Raw genomic sequence first — 27,891 nt, 5'->3', positions numbered from 1 at the left:
GCGGCCCAGGCTAGCGCGGGGTGTGCGTCGGCGTCGCGGCCAGCAGAGGGATTCTGGGTAACGGCCCTGGCCGGCTGGGGAGGCTGGCTCCGCGCAGCAGGTTCCACTCACGCCAAGTCCGTTGGCAGTGGCGGTTCTAGGGCTGGGGGCCACCGGACATGGAGCAGCCGTGGCCGCCGCCAGGACCTTGGAGCCTCCCTCGGGCCGAGGGTGAGGCTGAGGAAGAGAGTGACTTGGACGTGTCCCCCAGTTCTCCCCGCTGCCCGCAGCTGCCGGGCGGCGGCGCGCAGGTGAGAGGGGTCCCGCGTTTGGCGAGGGGGATGGGGAGGTGTCGCCAGGCCCCCGGAGTCCCCTGTCTCTGCGACCCTCCCTGTGCCCTGTTCTGCGCTCCCATCTCTCCCGCGTGTCCGGAGCTTGATGCCATTCCACGGCTATTGTAGCATCTTCTGAGGGCTTCTAAGAGGTCTGGCCATATATATATTCCCAACCTCCTCCTCCACGCACACCTTTTCACCTTGGCTAATGCCTTCCCATCCGTGGAAGACGTTCCTCCCCCTCCCCCACCTTCACCCCACTCCTGACAGCACCCAGATTTGGGGCGGCTAACGTTATAACGTTGACCCTTTGTCCCCTTGTGCGTGTCTGTATCCGAGCGCGTTATTCTGCTGAAGGCTTTGATACTTGTGCGCGATTAACAGGAACGGTGAATGGTTGGTTGTATTTCAGTAATTCACCGAGCTTCTGACTTTAGGCAGATTTAGGACCCAATTTCACTGACTTCTGACACCTGAATAAATTCTGTAAACCTCACTTTTGGTGCTGGTGTAAATCTGTCTCTTTAACGTGACCATTTTTCCCGTCCAGTTATATTTTAAGTTTTGCTTCATATCGTTTTCCATTGACAACATACAGACACCCGTTTGCCTTTTCCTTCAGGCTTTTTCCTCAGATTCCTGGTGCTACTTGTGGTTTTCAGTCCAGCCTTCTTTCCGACACACCATTTAAGATTTTTCTGGGTCCTGTCTTAGGAAGTGCTTACATACTCTCATCACCTTGTCCTGGTGTTTCTCCTAACTTGAGTGTGTTTGGAAGTATATTTCAGGAAAACAGACTAAACACTAACATGTTCAGTGACATGTTATGGGTTTCTCTCTGCCTTCTAGGCTTCTTGCAAAACGGGGTCCCTAGGAGCTTAACTGAATTAGCAGCTCTTCTCTAGGCTCATCTTGCTAGCTGTTAGTGAATATGAGTTATTTACATCGTTTGCCAGTAAGTGTAAGGCCATCGGTCCTGTGCCCAGCTCACTGAGTTAGCTGGCTTCACTGAAAAAAACGCTGTTTCATAACCATAGACTGTACTTCGGCCAGCCAGTCTCTGGGAAAGTGCAAGACATTTTTTAGGAGGCCAGATTGAGAGTTGATAGGTCAGTAGTCACCCCCTAATTATGGATTGCTAGTGTCATCTTTATATACAAAATGTGTTATATGAGCATATAATGAATGTGTTACAGAGGGGAAACAATGAACAGCAGCTGCTGTTGTCAATTTTGAAGGCATATGAAGAGAATAAGAGGTCTCCGGAATTTCAGTGCGTTGTGGTTGAATCACGAAAGTCTAAGAGAAACTCTGAACTTAGAAAATATCTAAGCTGAATAATACCTGGCTGGCTAAGTCGGAGGAGCATGTGACTCTTGATCTCGGGGTTGTGGGTTCGAGCCCCATGTTGGGTGTGGAGATTACTTAAAAAAAACCAAAAAACCAACAACTTAAAAAAAAAGTACTTTTTACTGGTGCACTTGGAATTGTAAGCTTATATAGCTGAAAGTGATTTTATGAGTAAACAGGCTTATCTTCATTAAAAATGATTTCTCTGAGATCTTGTTGCTAGTTAGTGGCAGAATTAAAACTAGAACCCACTTCTGACTCCTAGTAGTGTTTTTTCCTACCTGCTGCACTTCCCATTCTGTGATGTAATGTAAAACCATATGCCAGACGCTACCTTTCGTGTTAAGATTTGCAAAGTGATTACTAATCCTGAATTAGTTCATGTGTTTAAACCCACTTACTTGTCTTGCTGACTTTAGGACTTAAGTTTTTGGATTGCAATATTTGGAAAGAATAAAATGTTTAATTAAAATTATAAATATTTTATAATTTTTTTTCAAAAACAGCTCTGGTTTAATTTTACTAGACATGGGAAATCTAGATCTCTTAGTGTCATATGTGATGTATAGTTCTGATACCCAGTTAAAGTAAAAGGAATTCAGAATTTAGAGATCCTATATGAGCATTTTTTTTAAGAGTTTATTTATTTATTTAACAGAGAGATCACAAGTAGGCAGAGAGGCAGGCAGAGAGAGAGGGGGGAAGCAGGTTCCCTGCTGAGCAGAGAACCCGACTCAGGGCTTGATCCCAGGACCCTGGGATCATGACCTGAGCCGAAGGCAGAGGTTTTAGCCCACTGAGCCACCCAGGTGCCCCTCCTGTATGAGCATTTTTAATATAAAGTATTAATAAACCTAATGCCAGCAGTATCTTTTTGAATTCATGTTCATTAAAATATTATTTTGTTTAATGTTCTTCTAAAACCTTGGTGTGTTCACAGGTAAAATGTGATTTTTTTTTTCCCCCTAATCATCTCAGTGTATGTTGGATAGTTTGCTCAAATGGCCAGATGCTGTCTGTGTAGTCTGTGGAGAAGAATTTAAACATGAATTATTTTTAGAATTTAGAAATAGGATTTCTTTGTTTGATTTGAGACATAAATATTTGTTCCCACATAATTTGAAAATGCAAGGTATTTTCATTTGTCCATATTGCTTTCTGAGTGTATCTTTGTCTTACAAAACAGATTTTATAGCTTCATTATTCTCCTTTTTCTGGCCTCTTCTTAGCATAGTTGGGCTACAGTTATTCTTGATCCTAACTAAGAGAGCAAAAAATAAAAATAAATATTTTACTTGGTTGGTTAGGGCCTTGTGGTACCTGGGCTCCAGACCTGCTAAACTAATAAGCCACCTGAATAACAACAATGTCCACATTTGCCACAACATAAATCTAGGATTCCTCTGAAAAGTTGAGGCCTTGCATGCTACTTGCCTCAGAATTCTTTGCTACCACTGGTCTGTTCCAAGAAGTGGAGAATCATTTATGCATCTAAGATTGATGGAATTCTAGCCTCTTGAGAAGCTGCTGGTTGAGTAAACAAATAAGCACAACATTCTGTGAAAATACCATTAAGGAGTATGTAAACCTTGGGTGGGAAGGGAAGGACTTGGAGGAAACTTAATGGAAGCGATGCCAGAGTCTGGAATGGAGATCGGAGTTAGGGGACGAGGAGTTGTCACATTGAAGAGTAACTAGAACTGACTCTAGAGAGATAATGGAAATGAGATCATGAAGAACCATGCCATGCCACAGAATTTGTGCTTTATCCCAAGATACTAAGAGTGTGTAGAATTATCAGATTTGTTTTTTGGAGAAATTACTCAAAGTCTAGTGGAGTGGAGAATGGCTTCAGATGAGAAAGATTGTATTTCCATAGCTGAAGTATGAAATTATAAAGGCTTGAGTAGTGACGCAGATTAGGGAACAAATCAAAGTAAAATTGTTCCAAATACTTAGTTTGAAATTGATACATTTTGGCTGAGAAGTCATAAAGAATGTGCCTTCGGCTTTTGTTTTATGGAGTTGAAGAATATAAGAAATTAAAGACCCATCACAGTACTGTCAGTGTAGTGGTTCAGTAAATATTAAAACTAATTACTCGGGGCGCCTGGGTGGCGCAGTGGGTTAAAGCCTCTGCCTTCAGCTCGGGTCATGATTCCAGGATCCTGGGATCGAGCCCCGCATCAGGCTCTCTGCTCGGCAGAGAGCCTTCTTCCTCCTCTCTCTCTCTCTCTCTCTCTCTCTCTCTCTGCTTCTCTGCCTATTTGTGATCTCTGTCTGTCAAAATAAATCAATAAAATCTTTAAAAAAATAAAAATAAAAATAATTACTCTTGCTTCTGAATGGAACAGAGTCAGTCATGAGGATGGTCCAGTTTTTGGTTTTGTTTTGTTTTTTTAAATAATTTTGCCTATTTTGATTAGGATTAAGTTAAAGAATGTCTGACAGAGTCAGTTGTGAACAGAAACTCCACATATAAGAACTTCTCAGATCACTAGGGATTGGGATAGTAAAGAAAATAGAAACCAAGAAGTAATTCCTCCAAATAAAAGGTTCTTTGCAGTGAGGAACTTCCAGAACAAAACTCTAAAGATCTGGTTTTCAGCATGTTCAGTTTTAAGGTGATGGGCTAGATTGAAGCTTTTGTTCTCATTCTGCTGTTTCAGGGCTAAGAAGCTATAAATCAAATATTCCTTGAGCACCAGCTATAGGCAGAACACTGGGCTAATTATCAGGCTTTTTGCTGCTGTTAGTTGTCAGGAGAGAGGCGTAGATTAACAAAGAAGCTTTTAGCGTCTAGTTGATGAAAGAAGACCTAGAATATAAAAGTATAACTGCATACACAGAAGGCAGAACGCGTGTGTGCCACAGATACCATACAGCAGTCCTTGACTAAAAGAAAACTGAGTTGTGCTGCATAAACATACCATTGCCTTCTTCATTTCTTCCAATATTGTTTTTTATCCAGATGTATAGCCATGGGATTGAACTGGCTTGTCAAAAGCAGAAAGAGTTTGTGAAGAGCTCTGTGGCATGCAAATGGAATCTCGCCGAAGCTCAGCAAAAACTTGGTAGCTTAGCCCTGCATAACTCCGAGTCCCTGGATCAGGAGCATGCCAGAGCACAAACAGCAGTGTCGGAGCTAAGGCAACGTGAGGAAGAATGGCGGCAGAAAGAGGAGGCCCTGGTACAGAGAGAGAGGATGTGTCTGTGGAACATGGATGCCATTAGCAAGGACGTTTTTAACAAGGTACGACTTTTTATGGGATTATAATGAAAGAAGAGAAAACGGAAGTGTTTGTACAAACCAGTTGTGCGCATTTGGTAACAAAGCAACAGAACCTGTGAACAGTATTCAGTTTTGACAGTTTTTGAAAAGTGTTTGTTACAGAAACCTGTCTCCCCGGTAGTGCCAGTGTGGGTAGTCGTTACTATAAATCTGTGACTGTAGCATAGCGCGCTGAATGTAAGGGTGGACTCTGGACTCACACTCAGCTTTGTCACATGCTGCTGGCTTTGTCACCCTGGGCAAGTCACTTAACATCTCTAAGCCTCAGTTTCTTCAGCAACATAGGGTGAGTATAAAGACTGAGCTAACTCCTTAAAAGCCCACAGGATAGGGCCAGGCACGTGGTAAAGCTTAGATGCTACAAGAGCTTTCCCATGTTGCTGCCAGCTTGCTGTCAGTTCCGTGACACTAATGTGTAAGTACTGGGTTTGTTAGAGTCTTACACCCTTGCTTACCAGAATGTATTTAGTAAACCTCAGGTAATAGTCCAGATTGGGCATTACCAGCATTACAGCACTTTTGCCAACTTAGTAGTTACTAAGAGTAGTTTCCAATTTCTCACTGGATTATGTCGGCTTTATTCTTTGTGCCGTATCTAAAGAAGAACTGGGCAGTGAAATTCATTTTTACTAATGTGTGAAGTAGCACTTCTATCTGTACTAAATTCTCGAAGCTGCAGGGAGAGATTGCTCCTTCTTGTCTAAGTCCACATTCGCTTTATCTTTAACCATCATTACTCTCTAGACTTCTCGGTCCATAACATTATTTGTTTCTGTCCTAGCATCTGCTCTCAACCCATCCTCTTAAGGGCTTTCAATTTCCTTTCCCTGGACCAGCCCTCGTTTGGCTACAGCAACAAGGAATACACATAGGTTAAATGTACAACAGCAGTAGCTCCATCAGTGCTACTTAAATTGAGAAAAATTATGAGTACAGCATGCTTACTGTAAAAAAAACAAGTATGTAAAATCAAATTGAAAGTCTTCCTTCACTTCCAGTTTCATTCCCAGAGATAACCACTGTTAACAGTTAGTTATATCTTTCTAGACTTTTTAATATGCCTGTGCCAGTTTGTATTATTTCTGCGCTGTGCACGCACACGCACCAAGATCATTCTTTATCTGAATGATTCACTGTATCTATATATATTGTTCCAAGGGGGCGTGTCTTCTTAGCACTTATTTCTGGTTTGCGTTTTTACACCATAACTACTTAAAATAACTTTTTTTTTCCTTCCAGAGGGAATGGTCAAAGTAGTGTTTCTTTGTTTTATAAAGTTAATGTCTCTTAACACAGTGGTCACAAAGGAAATATTTTCATTTGTCTGCTTTTAATTATTTTTATGTGTGTTGTTTTTTTTTTAACTTAGGTTCTAACCTAGCCTACATTTATACCACAAATTAATTAGGATTATCTTTATGTTCCAGTCATTTGCTCAAAATCGTACATTGATTTTGTCTGGGAGCTTGAGACTTGAGAGGACTGGTCTAGATCTGCGCTGTCCAACTCGATAGCCACTAGTCACATGTACTATTGAGCGCTTGAAATGTGGCTAGTCCGAATTGAGATGTGCTGTAAGTGTAAAATACACACCAGATTCTGATAACTTAGTACCAAAAAAAGTAAAATATTTCATTAATAATTTTTTTGTCTTACGTGTTGAAATGATCATATGTTGGATATGTTGGGTTAAATAAATGTGTTACCGATTTCATCTGTTTCTTTTTGCTTTTTAATGTGGCTAATACAAAACTTTTTATTTGTGACTTGGATCATGTTTCTATTGGACAGTGCTGGTCTAGATAGCAGGATATATAAAGGAAATGTTTCTATTTTGAAATATATAAACTTGTGTGCTTTTGAGTTGTAAACTGGCAGAGAGCTAGTTTGTGATTTTTGTTTTTGGCAGTGATGATCACAAGGTTTAAATGCAATCACAGAATGTTCTGAGAAACTGTCCTGCCAGTTTTTCTGGCTACATAAAAACTTCATCTTGGTCTGCTTTATGGCTTCTTAGCTCAAGATAAGCATCTACTTAATAGAAATCTGTACTTGATTTCAGAATCAAACTGACCTCTCCTAAGAAAAGTTTATGATAAAGGTCCATTTTAGTTTTATGTCTTAGCGAAGAAGTTATAATAAATACATTTTACACACTTTTGAATGTCTAAGTTTATTTCCAGAGAGAACTCCAGAGATTAGGCTAGAGTTGAAAATATTTAAAGGAAATGAATAATGTAAAATATATATTATGCATGTAAAGGATCTTTCTGTATACTTTGGTAGGGAAATTCCGTTTAACAAAAAGGTTAATTGGCACTTGGATTTTCTGGTATGATTTCTAAAATAATTCTATAATTTTCGCATGTACCATTTTAAAAAATAATGAAACTAATACAAGAAAGTTTTTATTTTTTTAAAAGAGTTTAACAGATGAATTTGATGGTATAATATCAGTATAATACTATACCACCTTTTTATAGTGTCTGTAGGAAGCATTGCGAGACATTCAGTATCTGAGAAAGAATATTTGGTGAATATAAAATCTGATTTTAACTGCAAGAATTTTTTTCTTAGAGTTTTATTAATCAAGATAAAAGAAAAGAAATAGAAGATGAAGATAAATCAAAATCATTTATGCAGAAATATGAACAAAAAATCAGACATTTTGGTAAGTCTACTGCTTAGTTCCCTTCTTTTATAAAGTGTTTGATATCAGGGCGCCTGAGTGGCTCATTCGGTAAGAGTCGACTATTGATTGCAGCTCATGTCATGATGTTGGGGTCGTAAGATTGAGTCCTGGGTAGGGCTCCGTGCTCAGCAGGGAATCTGCTTGAGATTCTCTCCCTCTGCCCTCCTGCTTGCTTGTGCTCTGTCAAAATAAATAAATCTTAAAAAAAAAAAGTGTTTGACATCATAAATATGTGTATAAAAAGTGTATTTATAAAATGGGCGGTCAAAAAGAAGATAAGTGGCAAAATTCCAGTTTTGTGGTACTTTGGCACAGTCATACAGCTCTTGCTGCAGACTGTTTTTGGTCATAAATAGATTGACAGTAAACTTAATTGAGAAGAGAAGCAAAATTCAATCTATTATTAATTAATGCTGCCATCTTAAGGCACAGTCTTTGCTTACTCCATAGCCTTTTTCCATTCCCCAACTAGTCTTTGCTTTTGTCATTTTCCCTCTTTGCTTCCATGGTATCTGATTATTTTATGGTTATAAGATTCACATTCATTATTTTCAGGGTTTGGATATGTTCCTATATAATTCCTGCAGATCCTTCGACTGCAACTCAGATAAACATAGTCACAGACAGACATATACAAAGTACTGAGAAGTAGTTTTCTCTATGGGAGAAAGATGGTGGGCTGAGGGTTGATGTGGTGAAGACTTTCCATAAGAGAGAACATCTGGGGCGCCTGGGTGGCTCAGTGGGTTAAAGCCTCTGCCTTTGGTTCAGGTCATGATCCCAGGGTCCTGGGATCGAGCCCTGAGTCAGGCTCACTGCTTAGCGGGGAACCTGCTTCCCCCTCTCTCTCTGCCTTCTTGTGGTCTCTGTCTGTCAAATAAATAAATAAAATTTTTTAAAAAAGAGAGAGAGAGAGAATATCTTAGCTAGATTATGAACACGTAGGAGTTCTACCTGTAGATAAGGGAACAGCAGCATCGTGTGCAAAGGCAGAGTCAGGAAACAACATGCTGTGATGGGTAAGCAGAGTGGTGCCGCTGGGGTCAAAATGCCACTGGAAAATGTTAGGGGCTAAGGCTCAAGGCGTAATTTTTTTTAGGCCAAGTAATATGCTAATTTCATAAACATAGTTTTTATTTGTAATATGTTAATAAGCTTATTAAGTGGCATTTTGAAATACACTCCCAATGGTGTTTTCCCCCCTAAGTATTTAAAATTTCGTTCATCCTTCAGTTTTAGTAAGACAGTAGATAGATTTTTTCTCCCTTTTTATATAGTTTATCCATAAAGGATTTATTTTTCTCATATTTCTTGTTTTAAAAAAAGCAGGCTGTGTATTCAGGTTAATTCAAGGATAGAACCCGAAGAAATGAACAAAGTTTACTTTTTTATTTTTAAAAGATCTTATTTATTTATTTGTGAGAGAGAGAGAGAGAGAGTGTGCACACACAAGCAGGCAGAGTGGCAGGCAGAGGCAGAGAAGCAGGCTCCCCACCAAGCAAGGAGCCTGATGTGGGATTTGAACCCAGGACCCTGGGATCATGACCTAAGCTGAAGGCAGCAGCCCAACCAACTGAGCCACCCAGGCGTTCCAAAAAAGTTGACTTTTAAAAAGTCTTTATTTAAAGAGTCTTGGTTGTGATAATGTGATTTGCCCCTCCCACCTGTAGCCCTTGCTTCCTACACCTGTGTGTTCCACTGCCTCCAGGGAATAGCATCCTGCAGGTGGTCATCATTAGCTGCCATTCTGTAAGCTTGTTGCTTTGGAGCCATGGGACACCTAGCAGGTGCAAAACAGTTCCCTCATTTTTGCTGTAAACTGAATGTCTCAATAAGAAACAATTTTGTGTGGGGAAAATAACCCAATCTCAACAAGGTGTTGTAACCCACCTGGCAGTGTAACTGTATTTAAGTCTTCAATAAAACATTTAACCATTCCATAAAATCTGCTTCTGGGTAATGATGTGTGTAAGACCATTGAATTTCGTGAGCCTGTTGTCTTCATGTCTTTTGCTGTAAAATGAATTTCTGGGTCAAGAACTAATGTGGTATGGTACTGAATAATTCATTTAGTAAGACCACAGATGTATTACTTGTAGAAGCATGGCAAGCAGGGAGGGCAATACCAGATCTAGAATGGGTTTGATCAAGTGAGGAACCACTGCTTTCTATGGGATGAAATGGGACCAAGATAATCACTCTGTTACTTGATGGCTGACTGGTCCATCCAGCATATAGTGCCATATTTAGTTTTCAGCACTGGTTTCTGCTACTGGCACATTAGGTATTCAGAGGCTATACTGGAATCTCTTAATGGGGAGATCCCATGCCGTTGAATCTCTGCATAATCTCAAGTCTGGCACCATGACCCCTGAGCTTATATTTTGCGAGCAGGGAGATGGCTGAGGAAAAGGCTGACTTGACATCCACAGGTGACTAAGAAACAGTGGTTTTGCCATTGCATGTTGGGGCCTTCCAGAGTCTCATCCTGTAATACTAACCAGAGCCTTCTGTCTTCAAAGCCAACCAGACCTGATAGCTACTCCCAGATTCACGTTGTGCCTATTTCTTAATGGAAATGTACACTGGCTTTTTACTTTGGAGGAGATATCCTACTTGCCACAGCTTCTTGTATCCCCAGAAACTTCACTACAGTAGTAGGCTCCCAAAAGTTCATGTGTATTTTTTCCCCCACTTTCTGGCATGAGTGTATCTTACCAGGACACCTGGATACCTGCTGTTTCCTGCTCACCAAGTTCATCAGTATGAAATGGGCCAGCTGGTAATCACGTGGGATGATGATAAAAAGTCTTTGTGGACTAAATTGTGGCACAGAACTGATAGACCTTAGGCGAGATAGTGGAAGTTCAGTGCTGTTCTTGCTGTGTGGAAGCAAATGTTTCTGGTATTATATGCTTATTATGGTAAAGGGGAAAAAGCATTTGTCAGAATTATGACTACAATAATATACTCTGAATTAAACACATCTGGAATAGCAACTGTAATTAAAACTTCCATCTGGAGGCTTTCCAAACTTAGATTGCATTCCAGACTCTTGGAAGACAAGGGCCTGATACATGGGGGGCTGTAAAGGGCTCCAGGGGCTCAATACCGGTACTTCTCTGTGGTTTCAAGTGTACTTAACATTAACATTTCCATTATGGTATTTGTTGACTATCTTATGTTACTTACGCTCTTATAATTAGGTGGACTTTACCACTTAATGATAAATGGTATGAACATACCATGGAGTATTTTGAAGCAGTGATGTCTTGATTTTTCCCCTTATATTTGTATTTATTACTTTATTTAATTCATGTTTTATAAACATAACATATCAATTTAGCAACAAAGTCTTTTCTTTTAAATTTCTCTAAGTTTTAAATTTAAGTTTTAAAATTTCTTTTAAATTTCTTAAGTTTTATTCAATGTCATATACATCTTTGACATCACTTACTTTGTGATCATGTGAGTAGGTTTTTCATGATGTAGCATAGTTTTTCATGGTACACCATCTGTTCACTTCCAGCCAAAGTTAGCTATGATTTTATGTTTTTGAGTCTGTAGAGTGCTGTCACTGGAAATTTTATCAAAAACTGTAAATGTGGGATGCCTGGGTGGCTCAGTCGGTTAGGCTGCTGCCTTCAACTCGGGTCATGATCCCAGAGTCCTAGGATCAGTCCCCCAGTGGGCTCCTTGTCCAACAGGAGTCTGCTTCTCTCTCTGCCTCTGCCTGCCATTCTGCCAGCTTGTGCTCTCTCTCTCTGACAAATAAGTAAATAAAATCTTTAAAAAAAAAAAAAAAGCTGTAAATGTTTACATAAATACTATGATGGATCTTTCTCATTTGTATGGAAGGTGGATATTTAGTCTCCTCAGTGTAAGCACATACATACTGCTTTTCAAAAATACATTAATGTACTGTTTTTGAAAAACATTTACTATAAAGTACTCCTGAATAGAATGTGGAATGACATGAATAGAAAATTCATATGTATGATAGGATTCTAGTTTTTAAGTCATTAAAAAATAAGCCCAGAAATAAATACAATTCAAGTGTTAACTAGTTTTCTCTTATATGATTGCAGATGATTTTTCTGAATTTTTTCAAATTCTCCACAATGAATATACATCATTTTTATAATAGGAAGAAAATATTTTAAAGGGGTTTATCCTAAGAATTCAAGGATGGCTTAACATTGGAAAATTTACTAATGTGATTTACTTTATTAACAGTTTATGATAATATACCCACAGGACTTGGTGATCAGTTTGATGTGGGAGGCATGGAAATGTTTAGAGGAATTTCTAGAATTTTTGAGTGGGTGACATGGAGCCTAGGAAGCACCATAGATGGCAGGGAGGGAAAAATGGGCTTAGTTTCAAATAGATGAATTTTTGTGCAAGTCTGTGTAGAAATAGTTGGCTGGTGGTAGGTAATTGAAAATACAGGAGCCCTGGGCCTGAGAAAATACAGAAAAAGAGGTCATTTATCTTTCATTAAGAAATTTACAACCTGGGGCGCCTGGGTGGCTCAGTGGGTTAATAAGCCTCTGCCTTTGGCCCAGGTCATGATCTCAGGGTCCTGGGATCGAGCCCTTCATCGGGCTCTCTGCTCATCGGGGAGTCTGCTTCTCCCTCTCCCTCTGCCTGCCTCTCTGCCTACTTGTGATCTCTTTCTCTGTGTCAAATAAATAAATAAAATCTTAAAAGAAAAATTTACAACCTTTTGGGGAGATTTTTTGCAGATAGAGACATTAAAGTGATTAGTATAATTTAAAAGATTCAAATCTATTACTCCATAATTATAACACAAAGAAAGGGAAATCAGGAACAATGTGTATTGGAGGACCATTTCAGGAATTAGGTGGAGTACTGAGAGTCAATGGATGGATTGGGATTTAGATGTTGAGGAAAATACATAGGTGAAAGCACATAATGGAAATATTTTAATTTGTCAAAGTAAGGTTTTTCAAGCATTCAGAGATTGGTTGGCTAGTTGGAATGGCTAGATTAATCTTAACCAAAGTATTTGCTATTTAATGAAAGAATGAATTGTTTCCTTTTGTGTTGATACTACCTAATGGTTACTCTGCATCAGCCACTGTCCCAAGTGCCTTATATGTATTAACTCATTTAATTCTCACAGAAACCCTGAGTGAGATACTATTTTTTGCCTTATTTTATAGAAGAGGAGAGGGAGGCATAGAGATGCCTATCTCTATGGTAAGTGGAAAGGCCAGTTTTCGGACCTAAGCCGTTGATTTCCAGAGTTGACTTGTTTAGTCACCATGCTAGATTGTGCTACCCTCTATTTGTTTATAAATTTGTTTGCAAATTCCAAAATAACATTAGTAATTTCAGTTATGTTCTGTTCCACTAAAGCCATTCATTATCTTTAAGTGTTTTGTTCATCAGATTCCACGCTCTTTTCACAAAGGAATGTGTGGACTACCTGTAATCTAACCTCAGTTTCATAATTATCGATACACATTTTTGAAATCAAGTGATGACAGGTATTTCTCAGATAAAGAAAAGCTGTGGTCAGCCTCAAGTATTAATTTTGTCTTGGGTATCAAATGGATAGCTTAAAAATTGCAACATTTAATGATGCCCCTATGATCCCTGTAAGTGTCACTAACCATTTTATACTATCCTTCCTATAAAAGAAACCAAAATGGATAGGATTTTGGTGCCTCAGTAAGTGATGATGCTGCCGTGGAGAAGTAAAGAGAAGCAATGCTCTCTCTGTTGGGTGGTGGATAGAGTTGAAAATACTGCCTCTTCAGGAGTATAACAAAACTAATGCAAAATTGCTTCATAGGATTTATTTTATGGCTTCAGGTATAAGAAAGATTTATGCCTTCTTTAGATCTTAGCCCCAGAAGTTATTAGACTCTTTAAGTATACCTTGAGAAGTAGTTTTAAGTAACTTTGAAAATCATTGTTTCTCAGTATTTGAAGTGCCTTAATTGCTGTATCTAAAGTGTTGGGGAAATGCTTTATAAAGCTTGTAAAACTCTTTATGTGAAAATGCTAAAATGATTACTCCCTTGTTTTTTTGAATGAGGAAATCATTCACTTTCAGTTGATTCCCACGTGTTGCGCTAAATGTGTATTTCTCAGTAAGACATTTGTTCTCAGTTTTGTTCTTGTGTTCTAATGTGGAACTTTAATATATAGGAGTTCAGTTTGTGTCTAGAGGAAAGCCAAACTGTTGAGACCACCTTGCGAAATCTCTGTAATGATTCAGTGACATACAGACTTCTTTGGATGAGTCTTTTTTTTTTTTTTTCTTTTTAGTATTTTATTTCTCTATTTGAGAGAGAGAGAGCATAAGCAGGGGCAGAGACAGAGGGAGAAGCAGACTCCTCACTAAGCAGGGAGCCTGATGCAGGGCTTGATCCCAGGACCCCAGGCTCATGACTTGTGCCGGAGGCAGACACTTAACCAACTGAACCACCCTAGAGCCCCTGGATGAGTCTTAAGAATCTAAAGCTAACATAGTTTAATTGGCTCAAGTGTAAGGCTTACTGAACAAAATTTAAAGCTGAACACTTTGCTGGTTCCATGATGTCATTGAACTTTGCACCAAATTTCTTACTAATTTGGATAAAGATGAAGATACACCTTAAATAATATTTGGATTAGCTTGATATTTTGAAGCAAAATGGTATCTGCTTTCAAGTATACGTAACTGATTTCGTTTTCTATATGTTATAAATACGACTAAATGATTAACATGACTGAAATGGTTAAAGTATATTTACTATTATAATACCTACTGGTTTTCAGAAAACCTATTGGTTTTCTATGCTGTCAGTGTCTGACCATATCACCTTAGACATTTTATTTACTTTTATTTTTTTAAAGATTTTATTTATTTATTTGACAGAGAAAGATCACAAGTAGGCAGAGAGGCAGGCAGAGAGAGGGGGGAAGCAGGCTCCCCACTGAGCAGAGAGCCCGATGTGAGGCTCAATCCCAGGACCCCGGGATCATGACCTGAGCCGAAGGCAGTGGCTTAACCCACTGAGCCACCCAGATGCCCCTTTCTTAGACATTTTAAATAAGTTAGAGATAATACAGTTTTTCTATTTTAGTAAGTGTTTGCTAAATGCAGTTTCTTGAGGTTTTGCTTTCTTTGCCATCTTTCTAGTAGAAAAATTTGTATTCTGTGGATAAATAATACTGAGTTTCTTTAAATAAAGACTGTACTCAGTTTAGCTTAGGATGACTAGTCATCTCAGTTTGCCTGGAACATCAGGCATTTCCCAGATGGAGGGGTTTTTGGCTTTAAACCCATCACCCTACTTTAACCTGACTAATTATCTGGAATAAAACTTAATTTGTGAACTCGGGAAGCTCTTTCCAATATATTGGGTATTGCTTTAAAAGAGTTTTATCACCACACCTGGGTGGCTCAGTTGGTTAAGCGTCTGCCTTTGGCTCAGGTCATGATCCTGGAGCCCTGCATGGGGCTCCCTGCTCAGCAGGGAGTCTGCTTCTACCTCTGCCTCTCACACCCTGCTCCTGTGTGGGTGCACACGCGCGCGTGTGCGCTCTCTCTCTCTCTCAAATAAATAAGTAAAATCTTAAAAAATATATAAATAAAGGAGTTTTATCCCTCTTATTTGCTCTTTTATCATAAACAAATTGCTGTGGTGATACGAATTGTCTTTAAAGAGAATCATTTAAAATACCAGTTTCTTTGTTTATAAGAGTATTTGACAATTGTGGTTTAATTCTTTTTTTTTTTTCTTTTAGGTATGTTGAGTCGATGGGATGATAGTCAGAGATTTTTATCTGACCATCCATATCTTGTATGTGAAGAGACTGCTAAATATCTTATTTTATGGTGTTTTCATCTAGAAGCTGAACAGGTATTGTGTGAGTCTTGAGTTTCTGGAACCTTAGTGGAATTCTGATTTGCTCTTTTGGTTTTTTGTTTTGTCTTTTATGTTATTTCAAATGAAAGCAGAAAGGTTATTAAATGGTAATAATAAATTTTTTGTTTTTAGATCTACTTGAGTTTACTGTGGGAATATTTTCAGTTGTTTTAGTTAGCATATGGAAACTTTTCTCCAGTGTACTTTCTTTGCCACCTCATTTCTCTTGTTCCCACATACTATAAACCCTTTTCTTTTTTAACCTGTTGGAAAATCATGTTTTAAAATCCAAACAAGTAATCACAATATTAAATACATTGTCAGAGGTATTTCTCATAATTTTAATCTCTCTGTTTTCAGAAAGGGGCTCTAATGGAACAAATAGCACATCAGGCTGTTGTAATGCAGTTTATTATGGAAATGGCCAAAAACTGTAATGTGGATCCAAGAGGGTGTTTTCGTTTATTTTTCCAGAAAGCCAAAGTAAGTAACTATTTAATATTTTTAAATGGGAAGCTTAAGCCTTAGCTGAGACCTCTTTGGTCCATATACATCAAAGACAGCCGTCCAACCAGAATGCCACAGACTAAACTCTCCATAGATACTATAGTGGGAAAAATTATATTGCTGATTTCATGCTAATTTAGAGTTCAGGGAGCTCTGTAAGAGGCTGTACTGTAGCATGCACATGAAATTGAGGCATGTTTAAATGAATGTGTTCAGGGAAATTAGAGTGTTGCATCATTTATTCAGCCAATAAGTCTTGACTGTCCACTAATGCAAGGACTGTTTTCAAGATGCTGAGGATACAGTATTGAATGAAACAAATAGTGTATCCTCCATGTATAAAACTCACAGTTTAATGAGAAATGACTTTTGTAATGAAATAATAGGAAACCACCTAAAATTTAAACAACCAGAAGAATGGTTAAAAACAACATGTGGTACAAAGAATATTAGGACAACCATTAAAATTATATTTAAGAAAAAAAACTTTTTAAGATTTTATTTATTTATTTATTTGACAGAGAAAGAGATATCACAAGTAGGCAGAGAGGCAGGCAGAGAGAGAGGGAAGCAGGCTCCCTGCTGAGCAGAGAACCCGATGGATGTGGGGCTCGATCCCAGGACCCTGAGATCATGACCTGAGCTGAAGGCAGAAGCTTAACCCACTGAGCCACTCAGGTGCCCCTAAGGAAAATTTTTAATGATCTGAGAAAATGCTTTGCTGAAAGTCGAAAGAAGTGATATATAAATAGGATGATGTTGGCCATATTAAAGAAAAATAGATATGTCTGGATTAAATACCATTTCACACTCACTAGATTAGTAATAATTGAAGAGTTATACAAGAAGTAGAGCAGTAAGATTTCACATTCACTGCTTATAGGGATATAAATTGGCACAACCACTTTGGGAAATTTCTTAGCGAAGCTGAACAAGTGTTTGCATCCAGAAATTCTCCTAGGTATATGTACTAGAGAATAGATTTCTCAGCATGTGGTCCAGGGACATCCAACGGTCTTCAAGACCTGGTTTCAGGAAGCCTTGAGTCAAAACCGTTTTCATAATAACATGAAGATGTTACTTGTTACAGAAAGCAGATGTGTGAATCCAGCTGTCTTCTGTTCAGCCAGACTTGGCACTAAATATTTTTTGTTTCAGAAATAGAGTTTTTTTTTTTAAATAAAAATGTTATAAATGTTAACATGTAATGAGTTTGTTGTTAGATAATATTTTTCAAATTCCTGGGTTTTAATTTCTAAAACAGGAAACATTGACAAATAATAGCCTCCATAATCAGGAGCTCTTAAGTTTCCTCAGTAATTTTCAAGTGTGAAGGGAGTCCTGAGACCATCAAGTTTGAAAAGAACTGCTGCCTTCGAGAAGCTCTTATACACGTACACCACATACCATAATGTTCATAGTAGAATTATTCATAGTTGCAAAAAAGCTGGGAGCAACCCAGGTGTCTGTTGACAGTGGGATGAATGGGATATTCATTTGGGTAAATATTAACCAGCATTACTGTGGATGAAAAAATGGAGTGTGGGGGAAAAAACAAGTCACAGAATGATTTATCTAGTATCTTTTAAAAAACATTCTATATTCTTGGGGCACCTGGGTGGCTCAGTGGGTTAAGCTGCCTTCGGCTCAGGTCATGATCTCAGGGTCCTGGGATCAAGCCTCACATCAGGCTCTTTGCTCAGCTGGGAGCCTGCTTCCCCCCTCTCTGCCTGCCTCTCTGCCTACTTGTGATCTCTCTCTCTCTGTCAAATAAATAAAATCTTTAAAAAAAAATTCTGTATTCTTTATGAAGTTGCAAAACAAGCAGAACTAAATAATATTTAGTTGAAGGGTACATAAGTAAGCAGTAAAACCAAAGAGGCAAGAGAGTAACTTTTTAAGAAGAAAGTAACCTCAGAGAAGGGAGAAGAAATGAACTTGGGAATTGATTTGTGAGATGCTAGTAATGATCCATTTCCTAATTTGTTATGGGTACATAGTGCGGTTTTGCCTAGTAAAGTACGTATGTATTTTACATTTTTTTGCATATAATATATTTTGGCATACACAATTAGACATTAGAAGGAAATTTACCAAAAGTTTAACTTTATTATTCTTGGGTGGTAGAATTACACGTGATACTCTATTTTATAAAGAGGAAAAAATGTATGAAGTTAAATGTATTTTAAATTTTAAAAAATTGGGGCACTTGGGTGGCTCAGTGGGTTAAGCCTCTGCCTTCGGTTCAGGTCATGATCTCAGGGTCCTGGGATCAAGCCTCGCATTAGGCTCTCTGCTCAGCCGGGAGCCTACTTCCCTCTCTCTCTCTGCCTACCTCTCTGCCTACTTGTAATCTCGCCCTCTGTGTGTCAAATAAATAGTAGCTCTACCTTAAATGTTGTAAATGCTTCTAAAGTGCAGCCTAAATATGAAACTTTCCCAAAACAGTAAGAGTTTTAATGAGTAAATGATTGACTTGGTATTTTAGTTAAGGCTTCTAATGACTATTTTAAATGTTCACTTGACACACAGGTGTAATAAAAACCATACTTAGTTCTTCACCTTACATGATTGGATATGTTTGAACTAGTGCTTATTAATAGGATAATGGAACATAGCCAACCTATGTCTAGGCTTTGAAATTTACTTTGTCAAAATAGAACTGAGAAGTCTTTAATCTTAGCATTGTGTTCTTAACAATTTTTTAAAATTAAGGAATAACTAACTTTCATGGTACTTATTACTTTGTGCCAGGTACTATTCTAGGCAGTTTACCTGGATTAAGTCATTAAATCCTCATATGATTTTATGAGGGTTATTATTTCTATTTTACAAGTTAGGAAATTAGCATAGAAAATAGGTTACTTAAAGCAAAAATTAGTCAGGTCTCTAGATGTAAATCCCAGGCCTTCAGCATGCAGTAAGGCTGGGAGCTGTGCCCCTTGGCTCCTCTCATGGTTTGTTGCAGAAGGATTACTTCTGGACTTGAAGGCCAATATCCTGTATGTCTATGCAAGTGCCATATATTGATTAAAGTGAAATGCTATAATATAATTAAGGAAACTATTGCTAAATTCATAAAAGATAGAATGCAGCACAGAATATTGTCTGTGTGATTTGTATAGATATTGATGTTAATAACCAACTCACAGGTTTTAATTGATTACATAATCTAAACTACATTAAAGAAAAAATAGCATTCCACACAAATGGGCCCAGCGATATTATGGAATGAGATTTTGACAAAAATCTCTTCCATCACCTGAACTTAAAGCCTGAAGTCCTATTAGTGTAGAATAAGTGTTGTATCATTCCTTATCTGCAGAGGAAACTAAGTGGAGGCTACTGCCAATTAGGTGTTTTACATCAAGAATCTTGATTGTGTTATACATCATTGGAGGGAGGTCCCTTCCTGCAACATAATACTCATTATACCTTTTTCTCTCCATAATGCTGAAAAGGTATTTGCTTCACTAAAACACTAAGGTACTTACAGAATGGAATAAAATGTTAAATTTTATTTGGTTTTCATGGTTTTACAAATAGGGAGTATAGAGCTGGAGATTTATAGAAACAGCTAATAGTGCCCTATCATTATTTGATGGAGAATTAGAAAGTTTTAAGAATATCCTGTGGTTGTTGCTTGACAATGTGAGAGGTGAAATGAGAACTATTTTGGATCCTGTCAAGAATCAAGAGAAATTCGGAGAATTCCTACTTTTGTTGTATTTGTGTGTATACATATGTATTTGTGTGTGTGTATATATATTTGTTTTATCTTACTGGAGCAGAGGGAAGTGGAGCAAACCAATAATTTTCCTATAAAACAGGGAGTATTCACAAATCTGACGGGGATCTTGGTGGTGTCTACGGACATGTAAACTATTCATCTTATCTTTACTTCCTCCACTTCAGATCTGATACGTTTGTTAGAATTTACTGTGTGGTCTGAAGTCTTGAAAAAGAGAGTCTTGTCTTGTGTGTTTTCCAGGCAGAGGAAGAAGGTTATTTTGAAGCTTTCAAAAATGAACTTGAAGCTTTCAAGTCAAGAGTCCGACTTTATTCTCGATCACCAAGTTTTCAACCTATGACAGTTCAGAATCATGTGCCCCATTCTAATGTGGGATCTATAGGTTTGTTAGAATCCTTACCACAGGTAAGTTGGAAAAGTAAATACTTGTTTTGTTTTTAAAGATTTATTTATTTATCTGTCAGAGAGAAAGCTAGCGACATGCACAAGCAGAGGTGCAGCAGGCTCCCCGCCAATCAAGGAGCCTGATGTGGGACTCAATCCCAGGACTCTGGGATCACGACCCGAGCCCAAGGCAGATGCTTAACCAACTGGGCCACACAGGCGCCCCTATTATTTGTTCATAAATTTATTCACATAATTTTTGTTCTTTTATACTACTCTTTGCTCTTACATGGGATGTATATGGGATTGTTCTAAATATTCTTGCCTCAGAAGAAAACTCTTTCATTTCATGCCGTGTTTTGGCACTGAGTCTCTTGCATCTCTTGGGTATTTAGAGAGGCACCAGATTCCACTCATGTATTATAGAAGAGCTGAGTTGTACCTAAGCACTCTCAAATGCAGGTGTTACCTCTTGATCATCTCAATCATGAACTTTTTAAGATGGCTCCTGGGGAACATCTCATTCTTAGCAAACTATACTGTTAAGTATTTTCTGGGTTGGGGGCGCCTGGGTGAGGCAGTCAGATGAGTGCCCAACTCTTGGTTTTGGCTTGGGTCATAATCTTGGGGTCATCGGTTGGAGCTGGATGTCAGTGTGGAGTCTGCTGAAGTTTTTCTCTCTTTCTCTCTGCCCCACCCCCTAACCCACTGTACACTTGCACAAGCTCTCAGTCTTAAATAAAAAATTTTATTGGATTTTTTTGGAAAATCCAATTTGGGAATCCAAAAAATTGGAGGGAAAAAAAATTTTCTTAGGATGAATTCGCTTCAGAGCATATATCCAAGTGGGAACCAAGGTAATTTGTTCCATGAGTTTATTTAGTATTACATTATGAAATGTTGGTGTTGCCTGCCAGAGGTAACATGTTTAATACATTAATGTACCTTCTGCTAAGCTGCTCTTGCTAGTAATGTCCACCAACCATTTGAGCCTCTGCTGCGAGATCTAGATAAAGCTGTGTTTCTAGCATGACAGGGGTTTTGTCAGAAGATTTAAATTACCACTAGAAAGTTGCTACCCATGTTGATTTTAGTAGTGTTTTAACTGAGCCCAGTCATCCCTCATTTCCAGACACCAAGATTCTGAGACTAGCTTTAGCCAGTTCAGTCTGTTGCCTACACAGTGAAAAGGGCAGACTCAATCAGGAGACAATGTGAGGAGAACCCTGTAGTTTTAAACTCATAAAATGGTAGGATTGAGATTTTCAGTATCTACAGCTTATGTCTCTATAATTTTACCATTTGCGTTATATAAGTCATAGGCCAAAGCGACAATTAAGAAAAGCAATTGATAACTCAGAAAAGAAATTGATTCAACTCAGCCAAAAACCCTAATTCTCAAGGATAGAAATAATCAAGGTCTTGATTTTTACATAATTAGTGATACTTCCCCTCAGTTACATATATTAGTGGTATTCCCCCTCCATTTATCCTACAGAGTATCTCTTAATGCTCTTTAAGTATAGTAATGATTTTCTTTTCCATTCTGAGAAATAACCCATATATAACTAGTCTTTCCAAGGGAATTTTATGACAGTAGGACAGTGTCAAGTCCAATATATAAACCTATAATTAAGATATCACGGAATGAATACAAAGGGAAAAAGAGACTTTGAAGGATGTTACTGGCTCTAAACATAAGAGGGAAAAGATACCCATTGAAATATCCCAAGCGGCCTGTATTATCAACAAGTTGCTTCTGGTTTGAGAGAAGTAAGTTCTTCCTGCACACGTCCGATAGCTGCTGAGACTGCTGCTTGGCCGCCCTTGGCGAAATGGGGTTGGGGCTATACAGTTTTGATGCTTTAAAGTGGCTGGTATTTTCAGGATTGTTCGGACTTAATTCATTTGGGCTAATTCCTCGTGATTGGAGAAGTTGAGCATCCTGGTCTAGCCCTCCTGAGGGAGAGAAGGGCTGGGTAAAATTTCAGCTAGATGAACAGAAGGACTAGACGGGGTGATGGGAGGCTTTTGGGAGAAAAGCTTTACCATAATTATATCCCATTTTTATTATATCACTTTATAGATTGTAAAACACTTTCATATGTTGTTTCATTTCATCTTCTCAAAAGCCCTGTGATTCATTTTCATTCATTTTTATGGATGAATAAACTGCAGCTCAGGGAGGTTAAGCAGTTTGCCTGAATGACGAGGCTAATACTGCAGTCCTGGATTTCTGTCCTCCTTCGCTGCTCATTCACCTGCACTAAGATTGTTGCTGAATCATGTGCTAGAAACAGGACAGGAGACACAGTCATGTGCTCTTACAGAGAACCAGGGACTGGGATGAGAAATGTGTTGAGAATGCTACTAGATGAAAATAATGGGGGTAATTAGTGGCATTTAAGTGTACACTAGGTTAGGCATGTTGATTGCTTTTTGCTTTTTTAAGTCTCCATGTTGAGGTCTTAACAGTTCTCAGGGAGATGGATGATAGTTCTGGAGGACTCCAGTCCAGTCTTGGCAGAGTAATTGTGAGCTCTGTTCTGAAGGCCTTTGGAATTGGGCTTTCATTGTCAGAAAAGGTCTTAGCCCTGTTTCTTTGGAGAATGGGATAATGTAATGAGAGCTTAGTAATTTTTTATAAAACTTAAATTGGCATAACACTTCAGCTTTTTTTTTTTTTTTTTCAGTTGACAACAGTCTTATGAAATAAGCAAATACCATCATTCTTAGTTTCAGAGAACCAAAGCAAGGCCTCTTGGACAGAGGTGTTGTAACAGTTACCTTAGGTTTATCCTACAGACCAGCTTTCAATTTTATTAAATTGTGATGAGGAGGGGCACCTAGGTGGCTCAGTTGTTAAGCAGCTGCCTTCAGCTCAGGTCATGACCCTGGAGTCCTGGGATCCAGTCCCTTCCTGCTCAGCCAGAAGCCTGCTTCTCCCTCTCCCCTCCCTCTGCGCCCCCCAGCCTGTGTTCCTGCTCTCTTTGTCTCTGTCAAATAAATAAATAAAATCATTAAAAAAAAATCTTGGGGCGCTTGGGTGGCTCAGTGGGTTAAGCCACTGCCTTCAACTCAGGTCATGGTCTCAGTATCCTGGGATCGAGCCCTGCTTCGGGCTCTCTGCTCAGTGGGGAGCCTTCTTCCCTCTCTCTCTCTGCATGCCTCTCTGCCTACTTGTGATCTCTCTCTCTCTGTCCAGTAAATTTTTTAAAAAAATCTTTAAAGAAAAAAATCTTGAGTAGTTTTCTCTGTAGGGACTACATACATTGATGGTAGAGGTAGGGTTAGAACTGAGGTCCGGGGCGCCTGGGTGGCTCAGTGGGTTAGGCCTCTGCCTTCGGCTCAGGTCATGATCTCAGGGTCCTGGGATCAAGCCCTGCATCACGTTCTCTGCTCAGCAGGGAGCCTGCTTCTCCCTGCCTCTCTGCCTGTTTGTGATCTCTCTCTTTTAAATAAATAAATAGAATCTTTAAAAAAAAAAAAAAAAAAGTAAGAGCTGAGGTCCAGCATTGCTGTAGTATTCTCTACCTCAGTTATTGGGACCACTGCCTTCATCAGGACTTGATGGGAAATAATCTGGCTTCTTGTTAGCTTCTGGACTTTTACAAATAATGGAATCACAATGTATTATACTTGATTAAAAGAGAATCTTTTGAAAACCGTGCCTCCCTTTGCGATGGGAAAGTTTAAAACATCTATCCCGTTTGGACTGTTTTCCTCATTGGTATTCATTAAATACAATAAACAAATGAAACCAGGTGATAATGGTGGTAAAACTGAGTAGCTAGCAGATATTCGGAATAATTGAATAGATAAAATTGAAGGTCCTGGGTATTAAGGGCTTATGTCCCTGGTCATGGTGCTTTAGTAAATAATAGTTTTATTCCTAGCTTTAGAAATACAGATAAGGTATTTATGAGTTTAAAAAATAAAGAAAATCCAAATTAAAATGTTCTTTTAGTCTCAGTTTTTAAAATAATGGATCTGAGTACCTCTCAAAAGATTAATTTCTCACTTGAGTTTGTTTTTAACCTTTGAAAAACCAAAATAGACTCTGAAGGTAGCTGTAATTTTTACTTGGTAAATGCATTTTTTTCCTTATTTTTCAAGTGTTTTGCATTTTTATATTTACTGTGGTAATTAGATAGTAATTTTTAAAATGCATTGCCACCTTAAAGCCATATTTATCTTTTAAATTGTCAGTTGCTTTGTACATATAATTATATGGAAGTTGTACCCTTATATGATTAAATAATTTAAATTGCAAGCTTTGTTAAAAGGAAGAAAAAGTGTTTATCCCAGTTTCATTTTTTACATATATCTTTCTGTTATTGTCACATCCTCTTTGATCAAGTGGTCCAGTCTGTTTTCTTTATACTTGGGTTTCAACCCAAGTTTGTCTTCGGGGTCCATTTTCTTTCCCTCCTACTTTACTTTTGCCATACTGCTGAGACAGAGACCGTGTGAAACTGAGTATGTAATTGTGTACAGTGGCATAAAACTATTATCCATTGCTTCTTCCTTATATTCTTTTTTTTTCTTTCCAGAATCCAGATTATCTTCAGTATTCTGTCAATACAGCTCTCTGCAGTTTAAACTCAGTGGTACATAAAGAAGATGATGAATCCAAAATGATGGACACTGTGTGATTTGGTTAAGACTGCTGAGGCCAAGTGCTATTTTGTTACAAGAAAGGAAGAACTTGGCTATTTTCTTGACACTTTCATGGGTGCTGCACTTTATTTTTGTTTGGTTTTGATGGGAGGGGAAAAAAGAGTACTGAAACGTTTTGTAAAATTTTTTTATGTGCTGCTAGGTTTTTTGTTTGTTTGTTTGTTTGTTTGTTTTGGGAAGAGAGGAGTGGTCCCACATGTTGCAGGAAGTCAAACTGGACTCTTTTTTTTTTTTTTTTTTTTTGTTTTAAATTTTTTTTTTTTTTTTTTTTTTTTTTTTGGCTACTAAATTTGCCTTTAATCTTATTATTCTCAGTTTTGGAATCAAAGTATGAAAATCTGCACAAATGCAATGTTTACAAGAACTGGTTGATTCTAGGAGGCATCTGCTACAGTCTCTTTTTATGTGGATATGTACATGTCCTACTCTACAAAAATGATTAAAGATAAAAATGTTCTTGTATCCTCCTGCAAATTTCGCTGTCAGGTCTGGTGTTGCATCATAGTAAAAGCAATAAATCAGTAGTTGATAATCTACTTTACTAAATAAGCTGGGTGGTAAAAATTAAAACAAAGTCTTTTCCCTTTAAAATAATACTACATTTGTATTTTCGACACCTTCAGTTAAATCCTTGACTATAATATCATTTTTATATGGATACTGACTTTATCCCCTGTGTATTCTCAAAACTGTATTACTTAGAAGTTAATTTTACTCTGTTGACTTTTTAATATTAAGGGTTATAGTAATATAAAAAGTGATAAAGCTAATACAGATTTTTTTTAATAAGATCAAGTTCGAGCTCACTCTTATTTTCTTTACTTGACATAGTCTGGGATTTCTCAGGGAACAAGTTTTAAAAAGAATACTAATGGCCTGTAAGAAAAAATAGAAAGCATAATCTGATTTTTAAAATCGTGGTTGTTTCATTCTGATGTAGCCCAAGGACATTTTTAAAAGGCAGGAGAAATCTTGGAAGACCCAACTGCCTCGAGCTGCCAACTCCTTACTTCTAAGAATTTGGTGATCGTTTTCAGTAATGATGGCTTTTACTACATTTGTCATTTCTGTCATTAGATCAGTTACCATAGAATGCTTCTGAGCTTTACTACTTCCCATAGAATTCATTTCAGATGTGCCAGGGTGTTTGCGGTTTCATTTGGAGTTAGATGACTGTGCTAATTATGCTATTATCCTTATTACTGAGGGTTCATCTTCTGACTTAGGGGAACATGGGCTTTGGTATAGTCTTTGGCTCAGTCCCATTGAGAGTAGCAGCACACATTTGGAAGACAGCTCACTGGGATTGGGAATACATGTCTCAATTTGAGAAACCAAATAATGCTAAGGGACCCATATGGTGATCAGACCTATGACCGTGGCCTCATTTGCACCTTGTGTTCACTGAGGTGATACGGCACGTGATACCCATAGAAATGGACTGGAATTACTGAATCATACTTCTGTAACATCACAATTTTCCTGGTTTTCAGAATAAAACTTTTTGTGCTTTTGATAAAAATATATACTCTATAATAAAATGTTTGACTAATTTATATGGTAGTATTCATCAGCCTGTACTTTTTTTTTTAACTAATGACCCAGTTATAGAAGGCTTGTTTTTGTTTTGTTTTCCTGTTCTGGAGTAAGCTCTCGTTTTTCCTTTCCTGTCAAATAGAGATTGGACACAGGAGTGAAATCCCCAATTTCACAGAAATGTTACTGGAGACATTACTTTCCATTCCTCAACTTCACCTTTCCCCAGGATCTTCCTGGAAGCACCCAAATTGTTTTGAATCTCTTTTGCCTTCTCTAAGTTAGAGGTATGACCAAGTACTGGGAGGAAGGAAATGACCAACAAACTGAGTAAATTACTCCTGAAGGGTTTTTTGGTTGTGTTCTCTGAAACAGGGATTACTGAAGAGCTGTTTAAGAAGTCGTTATATTTTTTTACTTTCAAAGGGAAGCATTCTGTGTTGTGTATGTACGTGCAATTGCATTGACTCTGGAAGCTCCGGACTAATGCCGTGATCTGCACGTAGAGACTCTGACGTATTTAGCAGTACTTTAGCACTGAGAGCAGTAAATTGACATCCTTTTTATTCGTGTTTATTTTTCTTTGGTACTAAACTGTCCCTTTTAGAAAAATATCCTCTTTTCTGTTTCTTTTCTTTTCTTTTTTTTTTTTTAAGATTTGATAGACATTTGACAGACAGAGATCCCAAGTAGGCAGAGAGGCAGGCAGAGAGAGAGAGGAGGAAGCAGCCTCCCCGCTGAGCAGAGGGCCTGATGCCGGGTTTGATCCCAGAACCCTGGGATCATGACCTGAGCCGAAGCCAGAGGCTTTAATCCACTGAGCCACCCAGGCGCCCCGTCTCTTTTCTTTTTCTTAACAAATAATAAGAATCTTACACTAAGCAAAGGGATAATTCATATTTCAGATTGAATTTTGCTGGGCTGTCCAGACAGATGAAATGTCCCAACAGATGAATGAAACATCTTTGATATCAGAGTAGCCATCAAAGATTCCCATTTCTTTTGATAAAATTAATCTTCTAATAAAAGATTTTTTTTAAGTAGCTACCACTTCATCTATTGCCTGTTAACTTGGTGTCATTTTATCCATGAGAGTGGAGACAATTCTGATCTAAAAATCAGGGCTTCTGGGTGACTCAGTCATTGGGCATCTGCCTTCGACTCAGGTCATGATCCCAGGCTCCTGGGAGCAAGCCCCGCATCGGGCCCTCTGCTCGGGGGAGGCTGCTTCTCCCTCTCCCACTCCCCCTGCTTGTGTTCCCTCTCTCTCTCTCTCTCTGTCTCCCTGTGTCAAATAAATAAAATCTTAAAATACTGATCTAAAATTAGTCTCTAGGAGTTAGATGGGCAACATTCTCATCCAGTTATACCATTAATGGGCTCTTATCGGTTTTGCATAAGCTCATAATGTCCTGTAACTTCTCTTTAGGAAAATTGGATGTTCTTGTAGATTAACATTCCTGTTCCCATTTTAAAAGTGAATTAATATGCTGTCC

At 38.3% G+C, this 27,891-nt stretch overlaps 1 protein-coding gene across 1 annotated transcript; it reads left to right on the top strand.

Annotated features, from left to right (window-relative positions):
* The first annotated feature begins 2 nt into the window (after positions 1 to 2).
* On the top strand, positions 3 to 25,019 carry LOC111153590 (cell division cycle 37 like 1). Its single transcript, XM_022512720.1, has 7 exons — positions 3 to 290; positions 4,636 to 4,917; positions 7,534 to 7,627; positions 15,416 to 15,531; positions 15,898 to 16,020; positions 20,036 to 20,200; positions 24,733 to 25,019. The coding sequence occupies exons 1-7, from the start codon at positions 159 to 161 to the stop codon at positions 24,832 to 24,834; spliced, it is 1,014 nt and encodes a 337-aa protein (XP_022368428.1). The 5' UTR covers positions 3 to 158; the 3' UTR covers positions 24,835 to 25,019.
* Positions 25,020 to 27,891: the final 2,872 nt, after the last annotated feature.

The sequence above is a fragment of the Enhydra lutris genome, unplaced genomic scaffold, assembly GCF_002288905.1.
Source record: "Enhydra lutris kenyoni isolate GAN:26980312 unplaced genomic scaffold, ASM228890v2 scaffoldscaffold33, whole genome shotgun sequence".
In the NCBI taxonomy this organism is placed as follows: domain Eukaryota; kingdom Metazoa; phylum Chordata; class Mammalia; order Carnivora; family Mustelidae; genus Enhydra; species Enhydra lutris.
Note: the sequence above shows the minus strand (reverse complement) of the source record. Positions and strands in the feature narration are given on the sequence as shown.